The sequence below is a fragment of the Leopardus geoffroyi genome, chromosome E2 (assembly GCF_018350155.1).
Source record: "Leopardus geoffroyi isolate Oge1 chromosome E2, O.geoffroyi_Oge1_pat1.0, whole genome shotgun sequence".
NCBI classification, from domain to species: Eukaryota; Metazoa; Chordata; class Mammalia; order Carnivora; family Felidae; genus Leopardus; species Leopardus geoffroyi.
The window spans coordinates 31,140,941-31,158,450 of NC_059335.1; the positions used below are offsets into that span (position 1 = coordinate 31,140,941).

The 17,510-nt window shown below is 37.9% G+C and overlaps 1 protein-coding gene and 1 pseudogene across 3 annotated transcripts in view; one reads left to right on the forward strand and one right to left on the reverse strand.

Moving 5' to 3' along the window:
• Positions 1-17,510, forward strand: part of RBL2 (RB transcriptional corepressor like 2) — a 55,922-nt gene that overhangs the window by 4,427 nt on the left and 33,985 nt on the right. For all 3 annotated transcript variants that reach the window (XM_045442766.1, XM_045442767.1, XM_045442768.1), the window contains exons 3-9: positions 872-1,072; positions 4,484-4,548; positions 8,062-8,190; positions 12,007-12,167; positions 12,260-12,324; positions 12,956-13,142; positions 17,037-17,203. In XM_045442766.1, coding sequence (XP_045298722.1) covers positions 872-1,072; positions 4,484-4,548; positions 8,062-8,190; positions 12,007-12,167; positions 12,260-12,324; positions 12,956-13,142; positions 17,037-17,203 — 975 coding nt within the window. The remainder of the gene's footprint in view (positions 1-871; positions 1,073-4,483; positions 4,549-8,061; positions 8,191-12,006; positions 12,168-12,259; positions 12,325-12,955; positions 13,143-17,036; positions 17,204-17,510) is intronic.
• LOC123579155 lies at positions 9,786-10,731 on the reverse strand (annotated as a pseudogene).

Consider the following 17,510-nt stretch of genomic DNA (forward strand, 5'->3'; position numbering starts at 1 on the left):
CTAGTCCCTAAAGAAGCTCTTACATACAGGTGCAAGAATGTGTTCATTACAGCCTTTTCGTGTTATAATGTAAAATTGGAAACCTCAATTTGCACTGGTTGGGGAACGAATGCAAAAAATCATGGTAGTTCATATGCAGGAATATTCTTAACATTAAAATTAATGAATTAGATCTGTACATATTAATGTTAATCTCAGAAACATTGAATGAAAAAGCATGTTGCTGAATGCTACTTACAGTGTGATACTATTAATATAAAATCTTAAAACCACACATAAAGATGATACTACTTACTGTTTATGGATACATATAGATCCATATATGTGTAGATACAAATGTATAGATACATATAGATTCGTATATGTATAGATTCATATAGATGCCATATAGTAAGGGTATTAAGAAGTAAGTATATAAAAGCAAGGATGGGAAGGATTCGGAGTCACTTGAGAATGGTGGTCATCTTTGGGGAAGAAGAGGGGGCCATGGGTTTGGGGAGGAGTACAAATGAGAATTTGGCTGTTTCTGTTGTACCTGAAACAAACATGGCAAAATTTATTCAATATGTTAATGTTTGTTAAATCTGTCAGTGGGATACATAAGTCTTGGTTACATTACTCTGGCTGATTGTTTTATATTTTTATATATTTCATAATTTAAAAAGTCAGGTCATCTCAGAAAAAAAGGTAGATTAGGAAAATCAGAGAAATTCACCAATCTGTAAGACAGGAAGCTAGTCAGAGGCATGAGTTGTGATTTTATATCACTGTCTAAAAGTAATTTAACAAGTTCATTTTGATTTAATTATATTTGTGTTCTCTCCCTTTGTGTTAATTTTGAAAATGTCTCATTGTTTATTTTTAATATCAGCTTACTTGAATTTTTTCACAAGATGAAGAAGTGGGAAGACATGGCAAACCTACCGCCACATTTCAGAGAACGTACTGAGAGACTAGAAAGAAACTTCACTGTGTCGGCGGTAATTTTTAAGAAATATGAACCCATTTTTCAGGACATTTTTAAATATCCTCAAGAGGAGCAGCCTCGTCAACAGAGAGGAAGAAAACAGCGGTATATACATATACATATTTTAAAAATTTTTAGTGTTTTGTTCATTTTCTGAGAGAGAGAGAGCAGGGGAGGGGCAGAGAGAGAGGGAGACGCAGAATCTGAAGCAGGCTCCGCGGCCCGGAGCCTGATGGGGGCTCAAACTCACGAACCATGAGATCATGACCTGAGCTGTAGTCAGACGTTTAACTGACTGAGCCACCCAGGCGCCCCGCGGTATGTTTTTTTTTTATATTTGTTAGTCAGGACTACACATTTTTAAAATCTGTGCTGCAGTTTTGATCCCTCGGTTTGTGTCACTTAGCTTATTTTGCTAGTCTTAAAAAAACAAATGTGATTTCATAAGTAATCTTTCTTTCCAATGGCTCTCTTTTAACAATAATTTCTTGCTTTTCATTGTATGTTAGCCATAAAGAATTTGGCTTCCTTCATATTGCAAAGTGTATGGGATTATTGTTTCTGTAAACTTTCCCTTTTTATTTAAGCAACCCAAATGCAAAAGTCAAAACTTATGTATTTTCACCAGTTAGCCACCTGGGTATCGAATTTGACTCCTTAATTTTCTGTTATTGGCTATGTTGACTATTACTATTATTTTCTGTATATTATAATATCAACTATTTCTCTTATTTGACTTCTGTGTCCGACTTAGAAATCGATAATCCCCTCTGAGCTGGCTTCTGTATGTATTTTGATGTTTATAACTAATCAAGAGTAGACAAACTGGATGGAGGGAGAATAAGGGGACAGAAACTATTATGAATTTGTGCTTTCTGATCATGTCTTCAAAATCTGTAACCTGACTCTGGCTCAGTGTTTTCCATCTTTCCTGATAGATAAAGGCAGTCATGGGATACACATTCTCTACCTTTATCATGAACACTTTTTCATAAAGTAGAAATGGAAATTGTTCTTAAGATAGAACTAGAAAAATGTTGACAAGAAAAGTGGGGGGAAAGGAGTTACTACAATTGAATGAATAATGGGTGCTTCTCTTTCAATATAAAAATTTTTCCCAAATTGTGAAGGATGTTTGTAGTAAGTGAGCAGCTTTTAATTTTTTTTTTTTTTTCAACGTTTATTTATTTTTGGGACAGAGAGAGACAGAGCATGAACGGGGGAGGGGCAGAGAGAGAGGGAGACACAGAATCGGAAACAGGCTCCAGGCTCTGAGCCACCAGCCCAGAGCCCGACGCGGGGCTCGAACTCACGGGCCGCGAGATCGTGACCTGACTGAAGTCGGACGCTTAACCGACTGCGCCACCCAGGCGCCCCAGTGAGCAGCTTTTAAAAATCAAACAAACTATGTATTTTCTTGGATAGTTGACCCCACTGTTATGGAAGCAGCTGGTCCAGTTTGCTTGTAATTTGGGGGGAGTTGACTATGTACAATTAAATAAAGTTTGGATAGATGCTTTGTTGTAAGTGAGCGAGGCTGATGTGATCATTCACAGGAAGATATAGAATATCTTCTTTCTTTGGAGTGTTGTAGGAAATGATTTTAGGTTGTGCTTGCATTGATATTTATTAGGGTATGTATATTACCTAATGTTAAGAAAATTGTAAGATAATTTTAATTTTAAAAGCTTAAAATATACTGTATACTTTTATTAGTACTTTTGGCTAATAGTAATAATCATGTATACCATTTATTGAGCATTGTTATGGAGCAGGAACTGTCCAAGATTTAAACCTGTATAACTTGAATGAATCCCTATGACAACTATATTAAGGTTGATGCTGTTGTTACAGGCGGGGGAACATAACCCCTTGAGAGGTTAAGTAATTTGGTCACAGTCACATAGTAAGTGTGGAGCTATTATTGACACTGGTAGTCTGCTTGCAGAACCCATGTCCCTTACCACTTCTCTGTACTGTACCCCACACATACCAGTCTCTGAAAGTTTGTCACTGGGTATTTATTGAGAACTTACTGTGTGAAGTATGTTAGGTATTTTATATAGGACACAAATATTGAAAAAAAAAAAAAGCCCATAGCCTCTGTCTTTTGAGAGCTTACAGTATAGTTGTGGAGAGGAGGCATGTATAAATGCAAAAGATAACAAAAATATACAACTTCTGAGGCAAAATTAAACCACTGGGCATGAGCCAGTCAGGTACGGTTCCATGAAGTAAGGAACGATGGGTAGGATTTTGATGGGTGAATTTGGAGATGTAGATAGAGCCTTCTTTGTACAGGATGTGTACGCGAAAATAGCAAAGAGGCGATTGGCTGAGTAGGTTCAGTAGGTCAAGTTCTAGGGTTCTCAAGTCATAGATTCACTGTTGAGAGTGGCTTGAGTTCTAAGCTAAAAAGCTTGACTTTAAAATAATTAAATAAATTAATTTAAAAAAGAGGCATGTCTGGGAGGCACGTTGGTTGAGTGTCTGACTCTTGACTTCGGCTCAGGTCGTGATCTCAGGGTTGGGGAGATGGAACCCCCATCGGGCTCTGTGCTGAGTGTGGAGCCTGCTTGGGATTCTGTCTCTTTCCTTCTGCCCCTTTCCCCAACTCTCGCACTCTCTCTCTCTAAAATTAAGAAAAAAACGTTTAAAAAAAAAGTTTGACTTTTATCTTGGTAGGCATCAAAACTGGATAGTTATCATGTGCCTAGGGTAGGGAGGCCACTTCTAAAAGCAGGGCACTGACATTTAATCCTTGCCACGGACTGGTGAATTAAGTACAAAACTCTACCCAGAAGACTAATTGTTCAGCAGATAAAGAGACTGGGGCACATGGGGGGCAAGTGTGTGTAGCTAAGGACGGTGGGGGAGCTAAACCCTAGTCTGCCGATCTTCCCTTCAGAGCTCCTTGTTGGGATGTGGAGACAACAGATGTCTTATCTGAATATTGGCAGAGGTTTTGGTAGAAAAGCCAAGGGCGTAAAACAGGTCTGAAACTCCCTTTAGCAGACAACGTGGCAATGTATAATGGATAGTCTTAATGATAAAGAATAAGGAATTATAGCAAACCCAGAATTTACCTTAAGTAGTCCTTTTGTGACTTGATACAATCTGGAATATCTTTGGGGAGGGAGGGTTTACAGTTCCTTAGCTATGATGAAGGGAAAAAAATAGAGAAATACCTGATTGCATACATGGGTCCAAAAGCAGCATGAGCCTTGCTGGTGTCATCAAAACATCTATGGTCACTCATTTTCTACCTTACCTGTCTTGACCTTGAAAGCCTTTTATAGTTCTTCAGAATTTTCTTCTTTCTGAGGTGAACTCTTTCCCTGGCTTTGTCCTTGCCAGTGTTTGGTTGGAGCAGAACTTCTTGTGCATTTTCCACGTGAAATGAATCTGCTGTCACTTCCTTCAACTGTGGGTTTTGTTTCTCACCTGATTTATAGTCATTTGTGATGTCTTTTTTAAATTCTTCTGTTATCTCATGACTTTCTTTCTCCCCTGAAGGCGACAGCCCTGTACCGTGTCCGAAGTTTTCCATTTTTGTTGGGTGCTTTTTATATATGCAAAAGGTAAGACAGAGCAATATTTATCTAGATGTTAGCTTATGTAAATGTCCAGGTACTACTTTTGTCAATCTGTATTGTGTATCAGGAAAAGATTCTCAACTGAGAACTTTCTCAATGACTTTAATCTCAGATTCATTTTTAAGTATTGCCTTTTTGTAAGTCTTTTGAATGTCTATAATGTCCAAATCTTATATTAAATGGAAAATCCTTTTATTTTGTTCTTCCATAACATCTTTTCCATCCAGAGCTATTCTTCTGAATTATGGACCAAAAACACATTAGTGGTTTGTATTGGTGTCTTGAGCTGTATTTTTCGTGAGCCGTGTCTTATTTTGTTGAGGGTGACTGCTCATCCTCAGTGTAGTTCAGATGACTTTTTGCATCTTGTTCAGATAAATGCATTTGCTCAAATGCCTTTGGATACAATTTATTTTCTCTCCCTTCTCATCTCCCTTAACTTACCCAAGGTCTGTATTCAGGGAAATGCGTTACTATTTTTTTTGTGTCCTGTCTATATTTCTATGTAGAAATGATTCTTAGTAATCTAAAGAAGAAGAAAAAATACAATTACATTAATTACATAAACTATGTAGAATGCCTTTGCTATTAAGAAAGCCCAATAAAATGCAAAGTTATCATCAAAGAGTCATAGAGCTGGAAGGAATTTCATAAATGTAAGAGATTTTCATTATTAGATCAAGTAGCCCAAACTATTTACTTTTAAGATTAGGTAACTGAGGCCCCAAAATTAGCTGCTAGAAACAGAGCTAGGATTTGAACCCAGATCTGGCTCTTGGTTTCATGCCAGATGTGAAGGCCCTTTAGCAAGGATGTATCACTCCATTGGTCTCTGGGTTTGGTGTGTCGGATTAAAGCTGGTTCTTTCTAGCTATTTAGGTGAGAACTCATCCTTCCTCCCTGAGCTGTGTGGTTGATTGAAAAGAAAAGTCTTTCTTCTGCCAAAAATAAACTGTTAGTTTTTTTGCTGCCCATCACACTGGCGTGTTTCTTTAGTGGAGATAAAGGTAATATGATAAATGGCACAAAATGGAGGTGTAGGAGCATATAAACAGCTCTCATAGTAGCCAGTAACCCCTGCTGCCGCTTTTAGCTTACTGTGGCTGGTATTTTTTATGACACTAATCTTGTCATTGGATTGTGGGCAAGGGTATCTGACTTCTGGGATTTTATCTGTTCTTATGCTTTTTATGGTGTATATGTATCTGGGAATGAATGTGTTCGATACTATAGAAATTATTTAAAAATTTTATTGTCCTTGTTTACATTTTGGTCTCTCCTGATCAACTGGGTGGCATATTTTTTGTCTCTGCAGTTAACTCGGTGTTAGAGTTGTATTATTAATTCAGTCTGTAATTATTTAATCTGAAGAGTCTTTGTTTCCTGACAGTCCAACACCGTGATCTTTTATGATTCAGTAAGATCTTTTCTGATAGAGTTGTTTAATTACTTTTATTCAGTTCTTGATTTAGTTATTTGGGGAGAGTTGTATTGTACTCTTTTATAGCCACCTTTCTCATGACTTCCTCTGCAGCATACGGGCATCCCAGATTATGTTGTTCCTGATAGATAAGCCATTTTTTTGCCTGTTATCTTTGTTGACTTCCTATGGCAAGTACACCCTCGTGACAAGTTTGGGCTTGTCATCCTGAAGGGCTTTGTGGCCCCAAGACCAATTTGGTGCCACTTCCTGTTTGACAATCTCCAGTCTCTTCATTCCTGATAAATCAGCCAATTTTGGAGTTTCAACAAGTTATCTTTGTTGTTGGAAAGATAACCTACCTCACAAAGTGAGATTTCTTTCTAAAGTCAGGATTTGAAACTCGAAGTCTGTCACGTTGGGACAGTCCTGGAGTTTAAATTAGATTCTGACCTGTGGGGCATTTTTTGTTAGAAGTTACAGTGCTGCTCTTTTTTTCCTTTATGGCAAGTACACACCAGTGACAAGTTGAGGCTTGTCAGTGTGATGGGCTTTGTAGCTTGAAGCCGTAGGTGCCACTTCCTGTTTTACATTTGAGAAACCGTCTGCTTTAATATTAAACATCTTTATAGTGGAGCCAGGCAGGTTAGTTTGGTTCTATCAGTGCAGAACTTAACCACCTATTCTCATTCGCCTTTCTGGCAATAGAAAAGCATTTTTTCTCTTTAACTCATTTAAATTGATTTGTTGAATCATCTGTACGAAAAGAGAATTATCCTGCTATGCAGAGGTAAGTGGTAACTTTCTTTGGAGGAAAGGAGAAAAAGGGGGAAAAAAAGTCTAAACAAAGCAGTATGAGAGAGAGAGAGAGAGAGAGTGTGTGTGTGTGTGCGCGCGTGCGCGTGTGTGTGTTTGCATGCATTTGGGTAGGCATTAAGTGCGAACATGTTTAGAAATAATTCCTCAGTTGTATGTTAGCTGTTTAAATTGAATTCATGTGATATAAAATCACTAGGAAGACTTTACATGCTGTGTTTCATGAGAAAAGAGATATGCTTAAAGTTATTTAAAAAATCTAGAAATATTTCTTAATTTCCAAGAATAAAACTGTTCAACTGCCTATAAAAACTGATTTCAGTGTTAGACTTAAACTAGCATTGCAGAAATGACATGTTTCTCTAGGTTTGAGCCTGGGTTTCTTTTTTCTTTGTTTACTAAGCATCAACATTATTCCCAGGATATTGGCTCTAGACTTAAATATCTTTCATTGTGGTCCTGTTGTTAATTTGTATGAGTTTATATTATTATTAGAAAATATTTCAAATGTTACCGTTAGCAGCCTGATTATATGTTCTGGTCTTTTTAAACTATATACATGAAAAAATCATTGTTCAGCTATTCCTAAGTATATCTACTAATCTTTTTTTTTTTTTTTTTTAAATAAATTTCCCTTTTAGAACTGCTTTTTGTACATCCTAAAGATGTTGGACCATTGTGTTTTCATTTTCTTTTGTCTCCATGTATTGTGATTTTTTTATTTTTTTGGTTTTTAATTAATTAAATTTTAACTAATAGTTTAATAGTTTAATTAGTTAAATTTTAATTTCAATATAGTTACCATGCTGTTAATATTAGTTTTGGGTATGTAATATCTACTAATTTTCTTTTTTTTTATTTAATTTATTTTTTAATTTATCTACTAATTTTCTTAACAGAAAAATATTTTCACACGAAAATAGTTTGAGATAATTTATGAAGTTGTTTAGAATTTTCAAAGAAAAAAAACACTGATAAAATTTTAGTCAGCTACTGGGGAATTAATGCTTATTTAATGAATATTGATTGAGTGAATGAATGCCATTTTTTGTAAAGTTTTGGTTTTAATTACACTCTCAGAAATTTATAAGACTTTAAGAGTAATATTTCAAAATGTAAGTTTGCCAGAACACTTTATGTAGCTTTTGAGTCAGGTTTGGTACAGTGTTTGTGTAATGTCATTTTAATTAAAAAGAGAAATTATGTCTAAAATATTGTAACATGGATGCAGATTTACTTGATAACTGTTTGTATTCCTGTAGGTAATTTCCCCATGATTAGTGACGATTTGGTCAATTCTTACCATCTTCTGCTGTGTGCTTTGGACTTGGTTTATGGAAATGCGCTTCAATGTTCCAACCGTAAAGAACTTGTAAACCCTAATTTTAAAGGTAAGTGTGTAAATCAAAGATTATTGGACAACTCACATTTCTACCTTATGTTTATTCTTGGGAGCTGTACACATGCCACAGGTTTCCTAGCATCAGAGAGCGTTAAGTGCTTTGAAAAGCTCCATCATCACAATCCAGAATACTTGTAATTACTTAAACCCAGGAGTTGAGCTCTCTGTAAAAAATATTTATGGAAAGTGCAATCGCAAATATTACAAAGTGTAAAGTCTTACATGACAACTGTAGAAGTTTCTGAAACAATAAGAAGGAATTTAAAAACCTATAGTAGCAAAGTCGCATTAAACTGATGTTTTCTGCATTGCCGAGCTTTGTGCCTGACACACAGTGGGAGCTCAAAATGGATTTATTGAAATAATCTTCATTCAGGTTTTTTCCTACAGAAGAGTAGTTATGGTTGTAAATAAGTAAAATGAATTTTTAGCTCTTAAACTAAAAGATGGATAGAAATGATTATTTTGGCAATGAATTTAAGCAGGCTTTAAGGCCATGTTATTTCTATGAATGATACACAGTAAGAGACCAAATTATAACTCACAGACAGTATTATAAATATTAAACAGTATTTATAGAGGTAGTGTATAAACTGTTGATATTTGAATAATACCGTGGTAGGATTCTGAGTGATTTTCAGTTTTGGGGTGGTTATCGTTAAAATTTTAGCTGGTCTGACTCTGAAGTCTTTTTTTTTTAATGTTTATTTATTTTGAGAGGGAGCGTAAGCACACGTTTACACGTAAGCGGGGAGGGGGTGGGGAAGTGCAGAGAGAGAGGTAGAGAGAGAATCCCAAGCAGGCTCCTCACGGTCAGCATAGAACCTGACACTGGGCTTGATCCCACAAACCGTGAGATTGTGACTTGAGCCAAGATCAAGAGTCAGAAGCTCAACTGACTGAGCCACCCAGGTGCCCCTCAAGGTAGATTTTTAAAGTTACTGAAGTTACTTAGTTGTTCCTGCTTCAGTACATTTAATGTTCTTCATATTCTCTCCTTTCCTTCCTAACCCTCTTTATATTTCTATGTAGTAGCTGCTTTTCATTTTTCTCCTCTTATTTATTTATCCATTTTGTTTGATTTTAGTTTATTTATTTACTTTTGAGGAAGAGACAGAGAGACAGAGAGAGAGAGAGAGAAAATCCCCAAGCAGGCTCCATGCTGTCAGTGCAGAGCCTAGCATAGGACTCGAACCCACGAACTGTGAGGTCATGACCTGAAGCTGAAATCAAGAGTAGGACGCTTAACCAACTGAGCCACCCAGGCCCCCCTTATTTATTTATTCTTATACTGAGTCTTGGGTAAGAATAAGCTGTAAATCAATATGTTACCTACATCCAGTATGATGAAATGAAAATATATAAACAGTATATACTTTGAATAGTAATTTTTTTCAAAGTTGTATTTTTTATTTGAATGTCAGACTTATTTGCAAAGTTTTGTTTTTTTATGTTTTTTAGATCTTATTGCAATATACTAAAATTGTTACCTCCGCTTTTTTTTCTTTATTTCCAGATAAATAATTAACTGAAGTCTTTTGAGTAGTGATGTACTTTATCTGTATTTGCTGTATATTTATTTTTATTTAAGTATAATTAACATACAGTGTCATATTAGTTTCAAGTGTGAAACATAGTGAGTCGACAACTCTGTACATTACTCAGCACTCACCACAGTAAGTGTAGTCACCATCTGTCGCTATGCAGTGTTATGACAATACTACTAACTATATTCCTTACGTTGTACTTTTCATCTCCATGCCTTATGTATTAAGAGAATTGTTTCTTGTAAGCGTCTTCATATTCTTCCATTAGGTAACGCATACAATCTGCAACTTTTTGACCCATGTTGTACTGCCCATGTCCTTCTGCACTCAATTACTCGCTTTCCAAATCATAACCAGGGAATCATTTGGTACCATTAGGGACAGAGAAGGCACCATCTACTGCTCTCTTGAGGGCCCCCAAAACTTTATTTTGAGGAGTGGTTGCATCCAAATAGTAGGTGAAGGTACCAGGTTGACCCTCAGTGCTTTCCACAGTATTCATCCCCTGTCACCTCCCCTTGGCCTTCTTAGATCTTGTCCAGGCCTGCTACAGTAGCTGCAGCATAATTTGTCACGCCAGCCATCACACCTCTCTTTGGGAGTTCATAAGCACGCGCTGCACAAACCGTCGCATTTCCTCTGTACGGGCATTAGCAGTCTGACAGATGATCTCTCTGGTCTCTCTGTGGACTATCATCCTGTATTTAGATGTGTTCTACTTATTTTTATCCTGAATTACCAAGCGTTCCCAAGCATAGTAATTAGTTTTGCCCTCTTGTCTTCTTCTAAATTTCACTTGGTATCTCTTGATGCAAGCCTTATTCTTGACAACCTTAACAAACCCCATCCTGTAGAACAGAGACTGGCGTCCATGGCTCACCACAGACAAGCAGGCCCAGAAATACTCCATTGGGGGGGCGGGGTGGGGTGGCAACTTACTATTTTATAACTGGAAGTTTGTACCTCTTAATCCCTTTTATCCATATTGCCCATTCCCCCATCCACCTCTCCCCTGGCAACCACCAGTTTGTTTTCCATACTTAAGAGTCTGTTTTTTTTTCATTTGCTTTTTAAATTTCACATGTAAGTGAAATCATATGGTATCTATCAACTGTTTGACTTACTTCACCTGGCATAATACCATCTAAGTCCATCCATGTTGTTGTAAATGGCAAGATTTCATTTTTTTTTTTTAAGGCTGAATAGTATTCCTGTGTGTGTGTGTGTGTGTGTGTGTGTGTGTGTGTGTGTGAGAGAGAGAGAGCGAGAGAGAGAGAGAGAGAGAGAGAGAGAAAGGGAATATGAGAAAATGAGAGAGAGATCTATTCATATATTGATGGACACTTGGGTTGCTTCCATATCTTGGCTATTGTAAATAATGCTGCAGTAAACATGGTGGTGTGTAGGTGTTTCCAAATCAGTGTTTTCATTTTCTTTGGGTAAATACCCAGTGGAATTATGGGATCATATGGTATTTCTGTTGTAAATTTTTGGAGGAAATGCCACACTTTTCCAAAGTGGTTGCACCAATTTACCATCCCACCAATAGTGTATGAGGATTCCCTTTTCTCCACATCCTCCCTAATGCTTGTTATTTCTTGTCTTTTTGATTGATAATGGCCATTCTGACTGGTATGAGGTCATATCTCATGGGTTTGATTTGCATTTCCCTGGTGATTAGTGATGTTGAGTTTCTTTTCATGTGTCTGTTGGACGTCTAGATGTCTTCTTTGGGAAATGTCTATTAAGGTCCTCTGCTCATTTTTTTATTGAACTGCTTGGATTTTTTTGATGTTGTGTTGTATAAATTCTTTATATATTTTGAATATTAGCCCCTTATTGGATAAATCATTTGCATATATCTTCTCCCATTCATTAGGTTGCCTTTTTGTTTTGTTGATGGTTTCCTTTGCTGTGCAAAAGCTTTTTATTTTGGTATAATCCCAGTAGTTGATTTTGTTTTTGTCTCCCTTGCCTGAGGAGACATAGCCATAAATAATGTTGCTATTGAATGATAGCAACATTCAATATTGAATGATATTGAAGAGGATGATATTGAAGAGATTACTGCCTATGTTTTCTTTTGTCTTTGCTATCTTAGAGGTATATTTAGAGTCAAATTATGCCCCTCTACACTCTTTCCTGTGTGCTTATACACTAACTCATAGGCTGATTAGATTATTTGTATTTTGGTTTATTACAGTTTGATTTATTGAATGCTACCTGATCTCTCTGTTCTGTGATTCTGTTCATTATAGGCCTGTCAGAGGATTTTCATGCTAAGGATTCTAAACCTTCCTCGGACCCACCTTGTGTCATTGAGAAACTCTGTTCCTTACATGATGGCCTCGTTTTGGAAGCAAAGGGAATAAAGGAACATTTCTGGAAACCCTATATTAGGAAACTTTATGAAAAAAAGGTTTGTAAGTAGTAAAGACGTAACGTGAAAATATTTGCTGTGGAAAGATTTATTTTAATATGATGACTTAAGGATCTTTTCTTTCATCATAGCTCCTTAAGGGAAAAGAAGAAAATCTTACAGGGTTTTTAGAACCTGGGAACTTTGCAGAGAGTTTGTGAGTATTTGTATTATCAGCCATTTTAATATTTTGTAAACTATGTACTTAGGAAACCTCAGAGTTTAGTGTCTTTATTGTTTGTACCCTGGAAACTTAGAATATATTTTGTGGGAGAACATCAGAAAGCAATCAAAAGTTGTGTCAACTGTTACTGTAAGCACACAGGTTAAAATTTATTGGAAATTGTATGGCTGTTCTTTAAAGTTTTAATAGTTAAGGTTTTGGATCATAATTTTTGAGATAAAAGAAGTTCTTTGGCAACTGTATGGGTTCAAATGATGATGTAGAGATAGCGAGGTCTTCAAAGGTGCCTAGAGCAACTGGGAAAGATAATTAAGCATCTCACCAGAAACTGCACCTCCCAGGTAGATCGGTACAGGGTTCCTCCCCTCCAATCCCCGCCAAAATACTGTCAGCAAGATACACTCGCTGTATGACAGGTGAGCCTAGTGTAGCAAGCTTGCATTTTATACAGCTCAGATGTAAGTAACCGTGATCTGAAATTTAACTTTCACAAAATTATTAGAACTTGGAGTAAATAAAAAAATGACCTAATTAGGTGGCTTAAAATACTAACTGAAACGGCAGTCCTGTGAGTGTACATTTTGCCTTTTTTTTTTTTCTATAGTAAAGCCATCAATAAGGCCTATGAGGAGTATGTTTTATCTGTTGGGAATTTAGATGAAAGGATATTTCTTGGAGAGGATGCTGAAGAGGAAATTGGGACTCTGTCACGGTGTCTGAACACTGGTTCGGGAGCAGAGGCTGCTGACAGGGTGCAGATGAAAGCCATCCTCCAGCAGCATTTCGACAAGGTGAGCTGGCCAGTGCCAGGAAAGCAGACATACCGGAGTCTCTGTGTTATTGTGGTAATTGTGTGTGTGTGTGTGTGTGTGTGTGTGTGTGTGTGTGTGTGTTGTACTTCTTCCAGTATGAAAAGGGAAATTCTTGTCCTACTTAATTGAAAAAGTGGTCTCTGTGTTTACTGACTTAATTTTTGTTAACATCAACTTTCCAAGTTTTCGGTTGGATCTGAGAGAAAGAGCCTTTGATATAAATTTAAATGAATGTATCATGCTGATATAACTGTTGGTTTAAAAAAAAAAAAAATGGGCCAGTAATGTACAGTCTTTACATATTGAATGTAGTAAGCATTTTAGAAAATGTCAATTGACCTGAATGGTACCTTCATCTAGACACTAGAGAAACTGATCATCTGTAGTCTTTAGGAAAATTCTGTTAAATTGACATTCAGGATCATTGAATTTCAGGTGTTATTTCATGCATACAGTTAGGATGATGGAGACTAAGAGTTTCCCTTCTATTGTGTGATGTTCACAGAAAATACACAGCTTCTGACAAGTGCTTCCAAAGGCAGTGTGTATATTTCCAAGGGGTAACTCACCTGTAAGACCAGACTTATGCCTGGTTTGCTTATTCATTCAGTAAATATTCTAAAGGTATTCCACACGCCAGATTGTGTCCTGCATACTGGTGATACAGCAGTGAACACAATAGCCATGAATACCTTGTTTTATATTTCAGTGTGGGGAGATGGACAATAGATAACCAAACAAGTGAATATATTGGACGTCAGATGATAGTGTATAAAGAGAAGTCAAATAGGGTAGTAGTTCAGAGCGTGGGGGGAGAAGGGAGAACTGGTGGGCCTTGGGCTGCTATAGGTAGGGCGGTGAGGAAAGACATCTCCGAGGGGGTGACATCAACAGAGACGTGAAGTGAGGAAGCAAATCATGTGACTAGCCGAGGAATGTGTTTGAAGCCCAGAGAATAGCATGTGCCAAGGCTTGTGGTAGGAGCTCGACTGCCTTTTTGGAGGAACGATGAGAGAGCACTGTGGTAGGAATTGAGTGAGAGAGTGGTTGAAAAGTGAGGTGGGGTGGGGGCAGGGCAGACCTTGTAGGGCTTTGGAAGCTCTGGTAAGAATGTTTGCTTTTGCTCTGATAGGAAAGCCATTAGGAAGGTGTTATGGAAAACAGTGACTGAATTAGTCTGATCTGCATTTTTCAAGGTCTTGTAGGGAGTGTTTGGCAGGGGCCAGGGTAGAAGTAGGGAATTAAGAGGCTGTCGCACTGGTTCTGGTGATAGCTCATGGTGGTTTGGATCAGAGCAGTGGTGGTACTGGGGCTGTGTTTTGGAGACAGGACCCACAGGATTTCCTGATGGCTTGGATCCAGGGTGTGAGAGAAAGATAATGGTGATGACTCCAGTTGCATAAATGGTATAAAAGCTGAAGTCCTTCCAAAGGCCTCTGAGGTCTTTAGTGATGTAGCCCGCTGCCTCTCTGAATTCATCTCCTACCACTCTCCTCCTCACCCATTGTGCTCGTCACATTAACCTCTGTTCTCCTTCTTCAGATATGCCGAGCATACCCCAACTCAAAGCCTTTGCTCTTGCTGTTTTCTCTGCCTAGAACATGTTTCTTCAGGATATTCATGTGGTTTATTTCCTCACTACATTCAGGTGTCTGATAGACTGACCACTGCATAGAATAATAACCACTGACATCCTCCCAACCTTCAGCACTTCCTTCCCCTTTTACTCTGTGATTAGTGTTCCTCTTAGTATTTGTCACTGTCTTAAGGTAAGTGGGTGGGTAGAAAGAATTGTTTGTCTGACAGTAAGTAGATAGATAAATACAAAGATGGGAAAAAAGAATCGTTTGTTATGGGTCTCCTGCATTAAAACATAAACTTCATGAGGGCTGTGACCAGTGCTGTGTTCAGTGCCTGGCACATAGTAGGCATTCCATGAACATTTATTATTGACATTTATTCAGGGAAAAAACTCAGAGATGGGGTTATGATGGTATGTTATTTGAGATATCTTTTTAGGCATCCTCGTAGACAAGTGGAGTCGGCAGTTTGGATGTACAAGATTGGTGTTCATAGCGGAAGTTAGGGCTGTGTGTGTCTACTCTGGAGACATCAGGATATAGATGGCTTTTAAAGCCATGAAGAGTGACTGTGTGAGTTGATAGAAAATGGAAGAGGTCTAAGGACAGAGCTCTGGGGCACTCCAAAGTTTAGAAGTGTTTACTTGGAGAAGGAAAGTTCTAATGTTTCAAAAATAGCAATATTTATACATAAGTCAAAGAAAGACTCCTCTTGATCAGAATGCCCGGGAACTTTAAGCCAAGAGCTAAACAGTGCTGCCGAGAAGCTGTATGCTGACCTTGAGAACTGTGGGCAGAAAGCTGTTTGTGGCAGTCATACCTTGTTCCCTGTGTGGAAGCATTGATGTCTGTGGGCAGTGGGAGATGCTGCTGTTGCTTTTGCTGTGCACGTGCAAGGTGTTTTTCCCTCCCAGCAAAGCACTGGTTTATATACAGGGAAGAAGCTGGCTGTAGGAAAAGCCGTGTAGAGCAGGGAATAGCCTTCTGAATGTAGTTAATCCACCCAGATTGTCTGACTGACCTAAAAAAATTGTAGAATTAATTTCTTTGAAACCAAGTGGAAGTCTTGGCTCTCTCCTGTTTAAGTCACAGGAAACATATAGATTTATACCTGTATGTGTAGAGTTATATCTGTATGGCAAATTCCTCTGTGTATCTGTATCTCCTTAAACTTGAGTAGTCTGTTTTGCCAGGTGAAAATTTTGCTAGGTGTTTTTATAGCTATCTCTAGAATTAATATACTTAGCTACGTGGGGAAACACAGTTTATCTTGAATATTAAAAAACACTCCTGGGGCACCTGGATGGCTTAGTTGGTTAAAGTGTCTGGCTCTTGGTCTCAGCTCTGGTCATGATCTCATGGTTCCTGAGTTTGAGCCCCACATTGGGCTCTGTGCTGACAGTGCAGAGCTTGCTTGAGATTCTCTGTCTCCCTCTCTCTCTGCCCCTCCCCTGCTTTCACTCTCTCTCTCTCTGTCTCTCTCTCTCTCAAAATAAATAAATAAACATTAAAAAAATAATAAAATAAAAGACACTTAAGCTCTCTTAACCTTTCAGAGTTTATTAGAAGAAATAGAAAAGATGTTTTATTAGCATATGTAGTCATGCTTGAATTCTCAGATATTAAGTCCTATCTTTTTCATATTTATATTCAGGAATGTTGACTAAAATTATTTCCCTGAAGATCTGTAGACTTGAGTGGGGGGAAACCGATAGATTCTAGTAACTATAGGTAAAGGAGGGGCAAGAAGACTGAAGGCTATTCTGTGTCAGGCTGTTTTCGCATCTAGGAATGTTTGTTTTGTTCCATGTCTCTGAAGCAGATCTGATGATTTAGATGGGCTTTTGTTAAATCATGGAATTCATTTGGGCCAGGGTTAGTTCACAGCTTTGTCAATCTTTGAGTAGTTACAAAAAAGTGGTGGGTGGCAGCTGTGAAATTCTGTTTCTCAGCGATGCTCTTTACTGTATATTCCTTGTTTGTGCCTTCAGGTTTAGGCCTAAAGTAGGGATGACAGGGAAGTACGGGAAGTATGCCTTGTCTTAGGGTTTAATTTTTAAGAGACAGACTCTCTAGTTGGCTAAAATACAAATTGTCCTTTCACACGTCTTCACATGGAGGGTGGTGGCTCCTAGTGGTGTTATGTTCAGATTCCAAGAATGGAGATATTTGAATCATTAAAATTTATTGATGAAGTCTGATTGGTTTGAATTCTCATTTGTGAAGTAACTGAAAGTCATTCTAATCTAAAATAATCTTCTCCCCCCTCCCCCCCCCCACCGCCCCCATTTAGTCTAAAGCACTTAGGATCTCCACACCACTGACTGGTGTGAGGTACGTTAAGGATAACAGCCCTTGTGTGACCCCAGTTTCTACAGCAACACACAGCTTGAGTCGTCTTCACACCATGCTCACAGGCCTCAAGAATGCTCCAAGTGAGAAATTGGAACAGATTCTAAGGTGGGTTTGAGCCCTTCTTGCCTTCTAAGATTTGATTGTTGACCATTTTCTATTTTAATTTTTTTTTTTTACTTTTTAGTGGCTTAATTCACCCATTATTAATTTTATACCAGTTGCATGCTCAGACGTGTTATTAGTCTGTAGAGGACATAGGTCACCGTCTATGTTGGTGATCATTTTTCCTCAGTGTGTTCCTCAGTATCTCAGTGTGTTCCAGCTGTTATCACAGAATACCATAGACTGGTGGCTTACAAACAACAGTGATTAATTTCTTACAGTTCTAGAGGCTGGAAGTCCAAGATCAAGG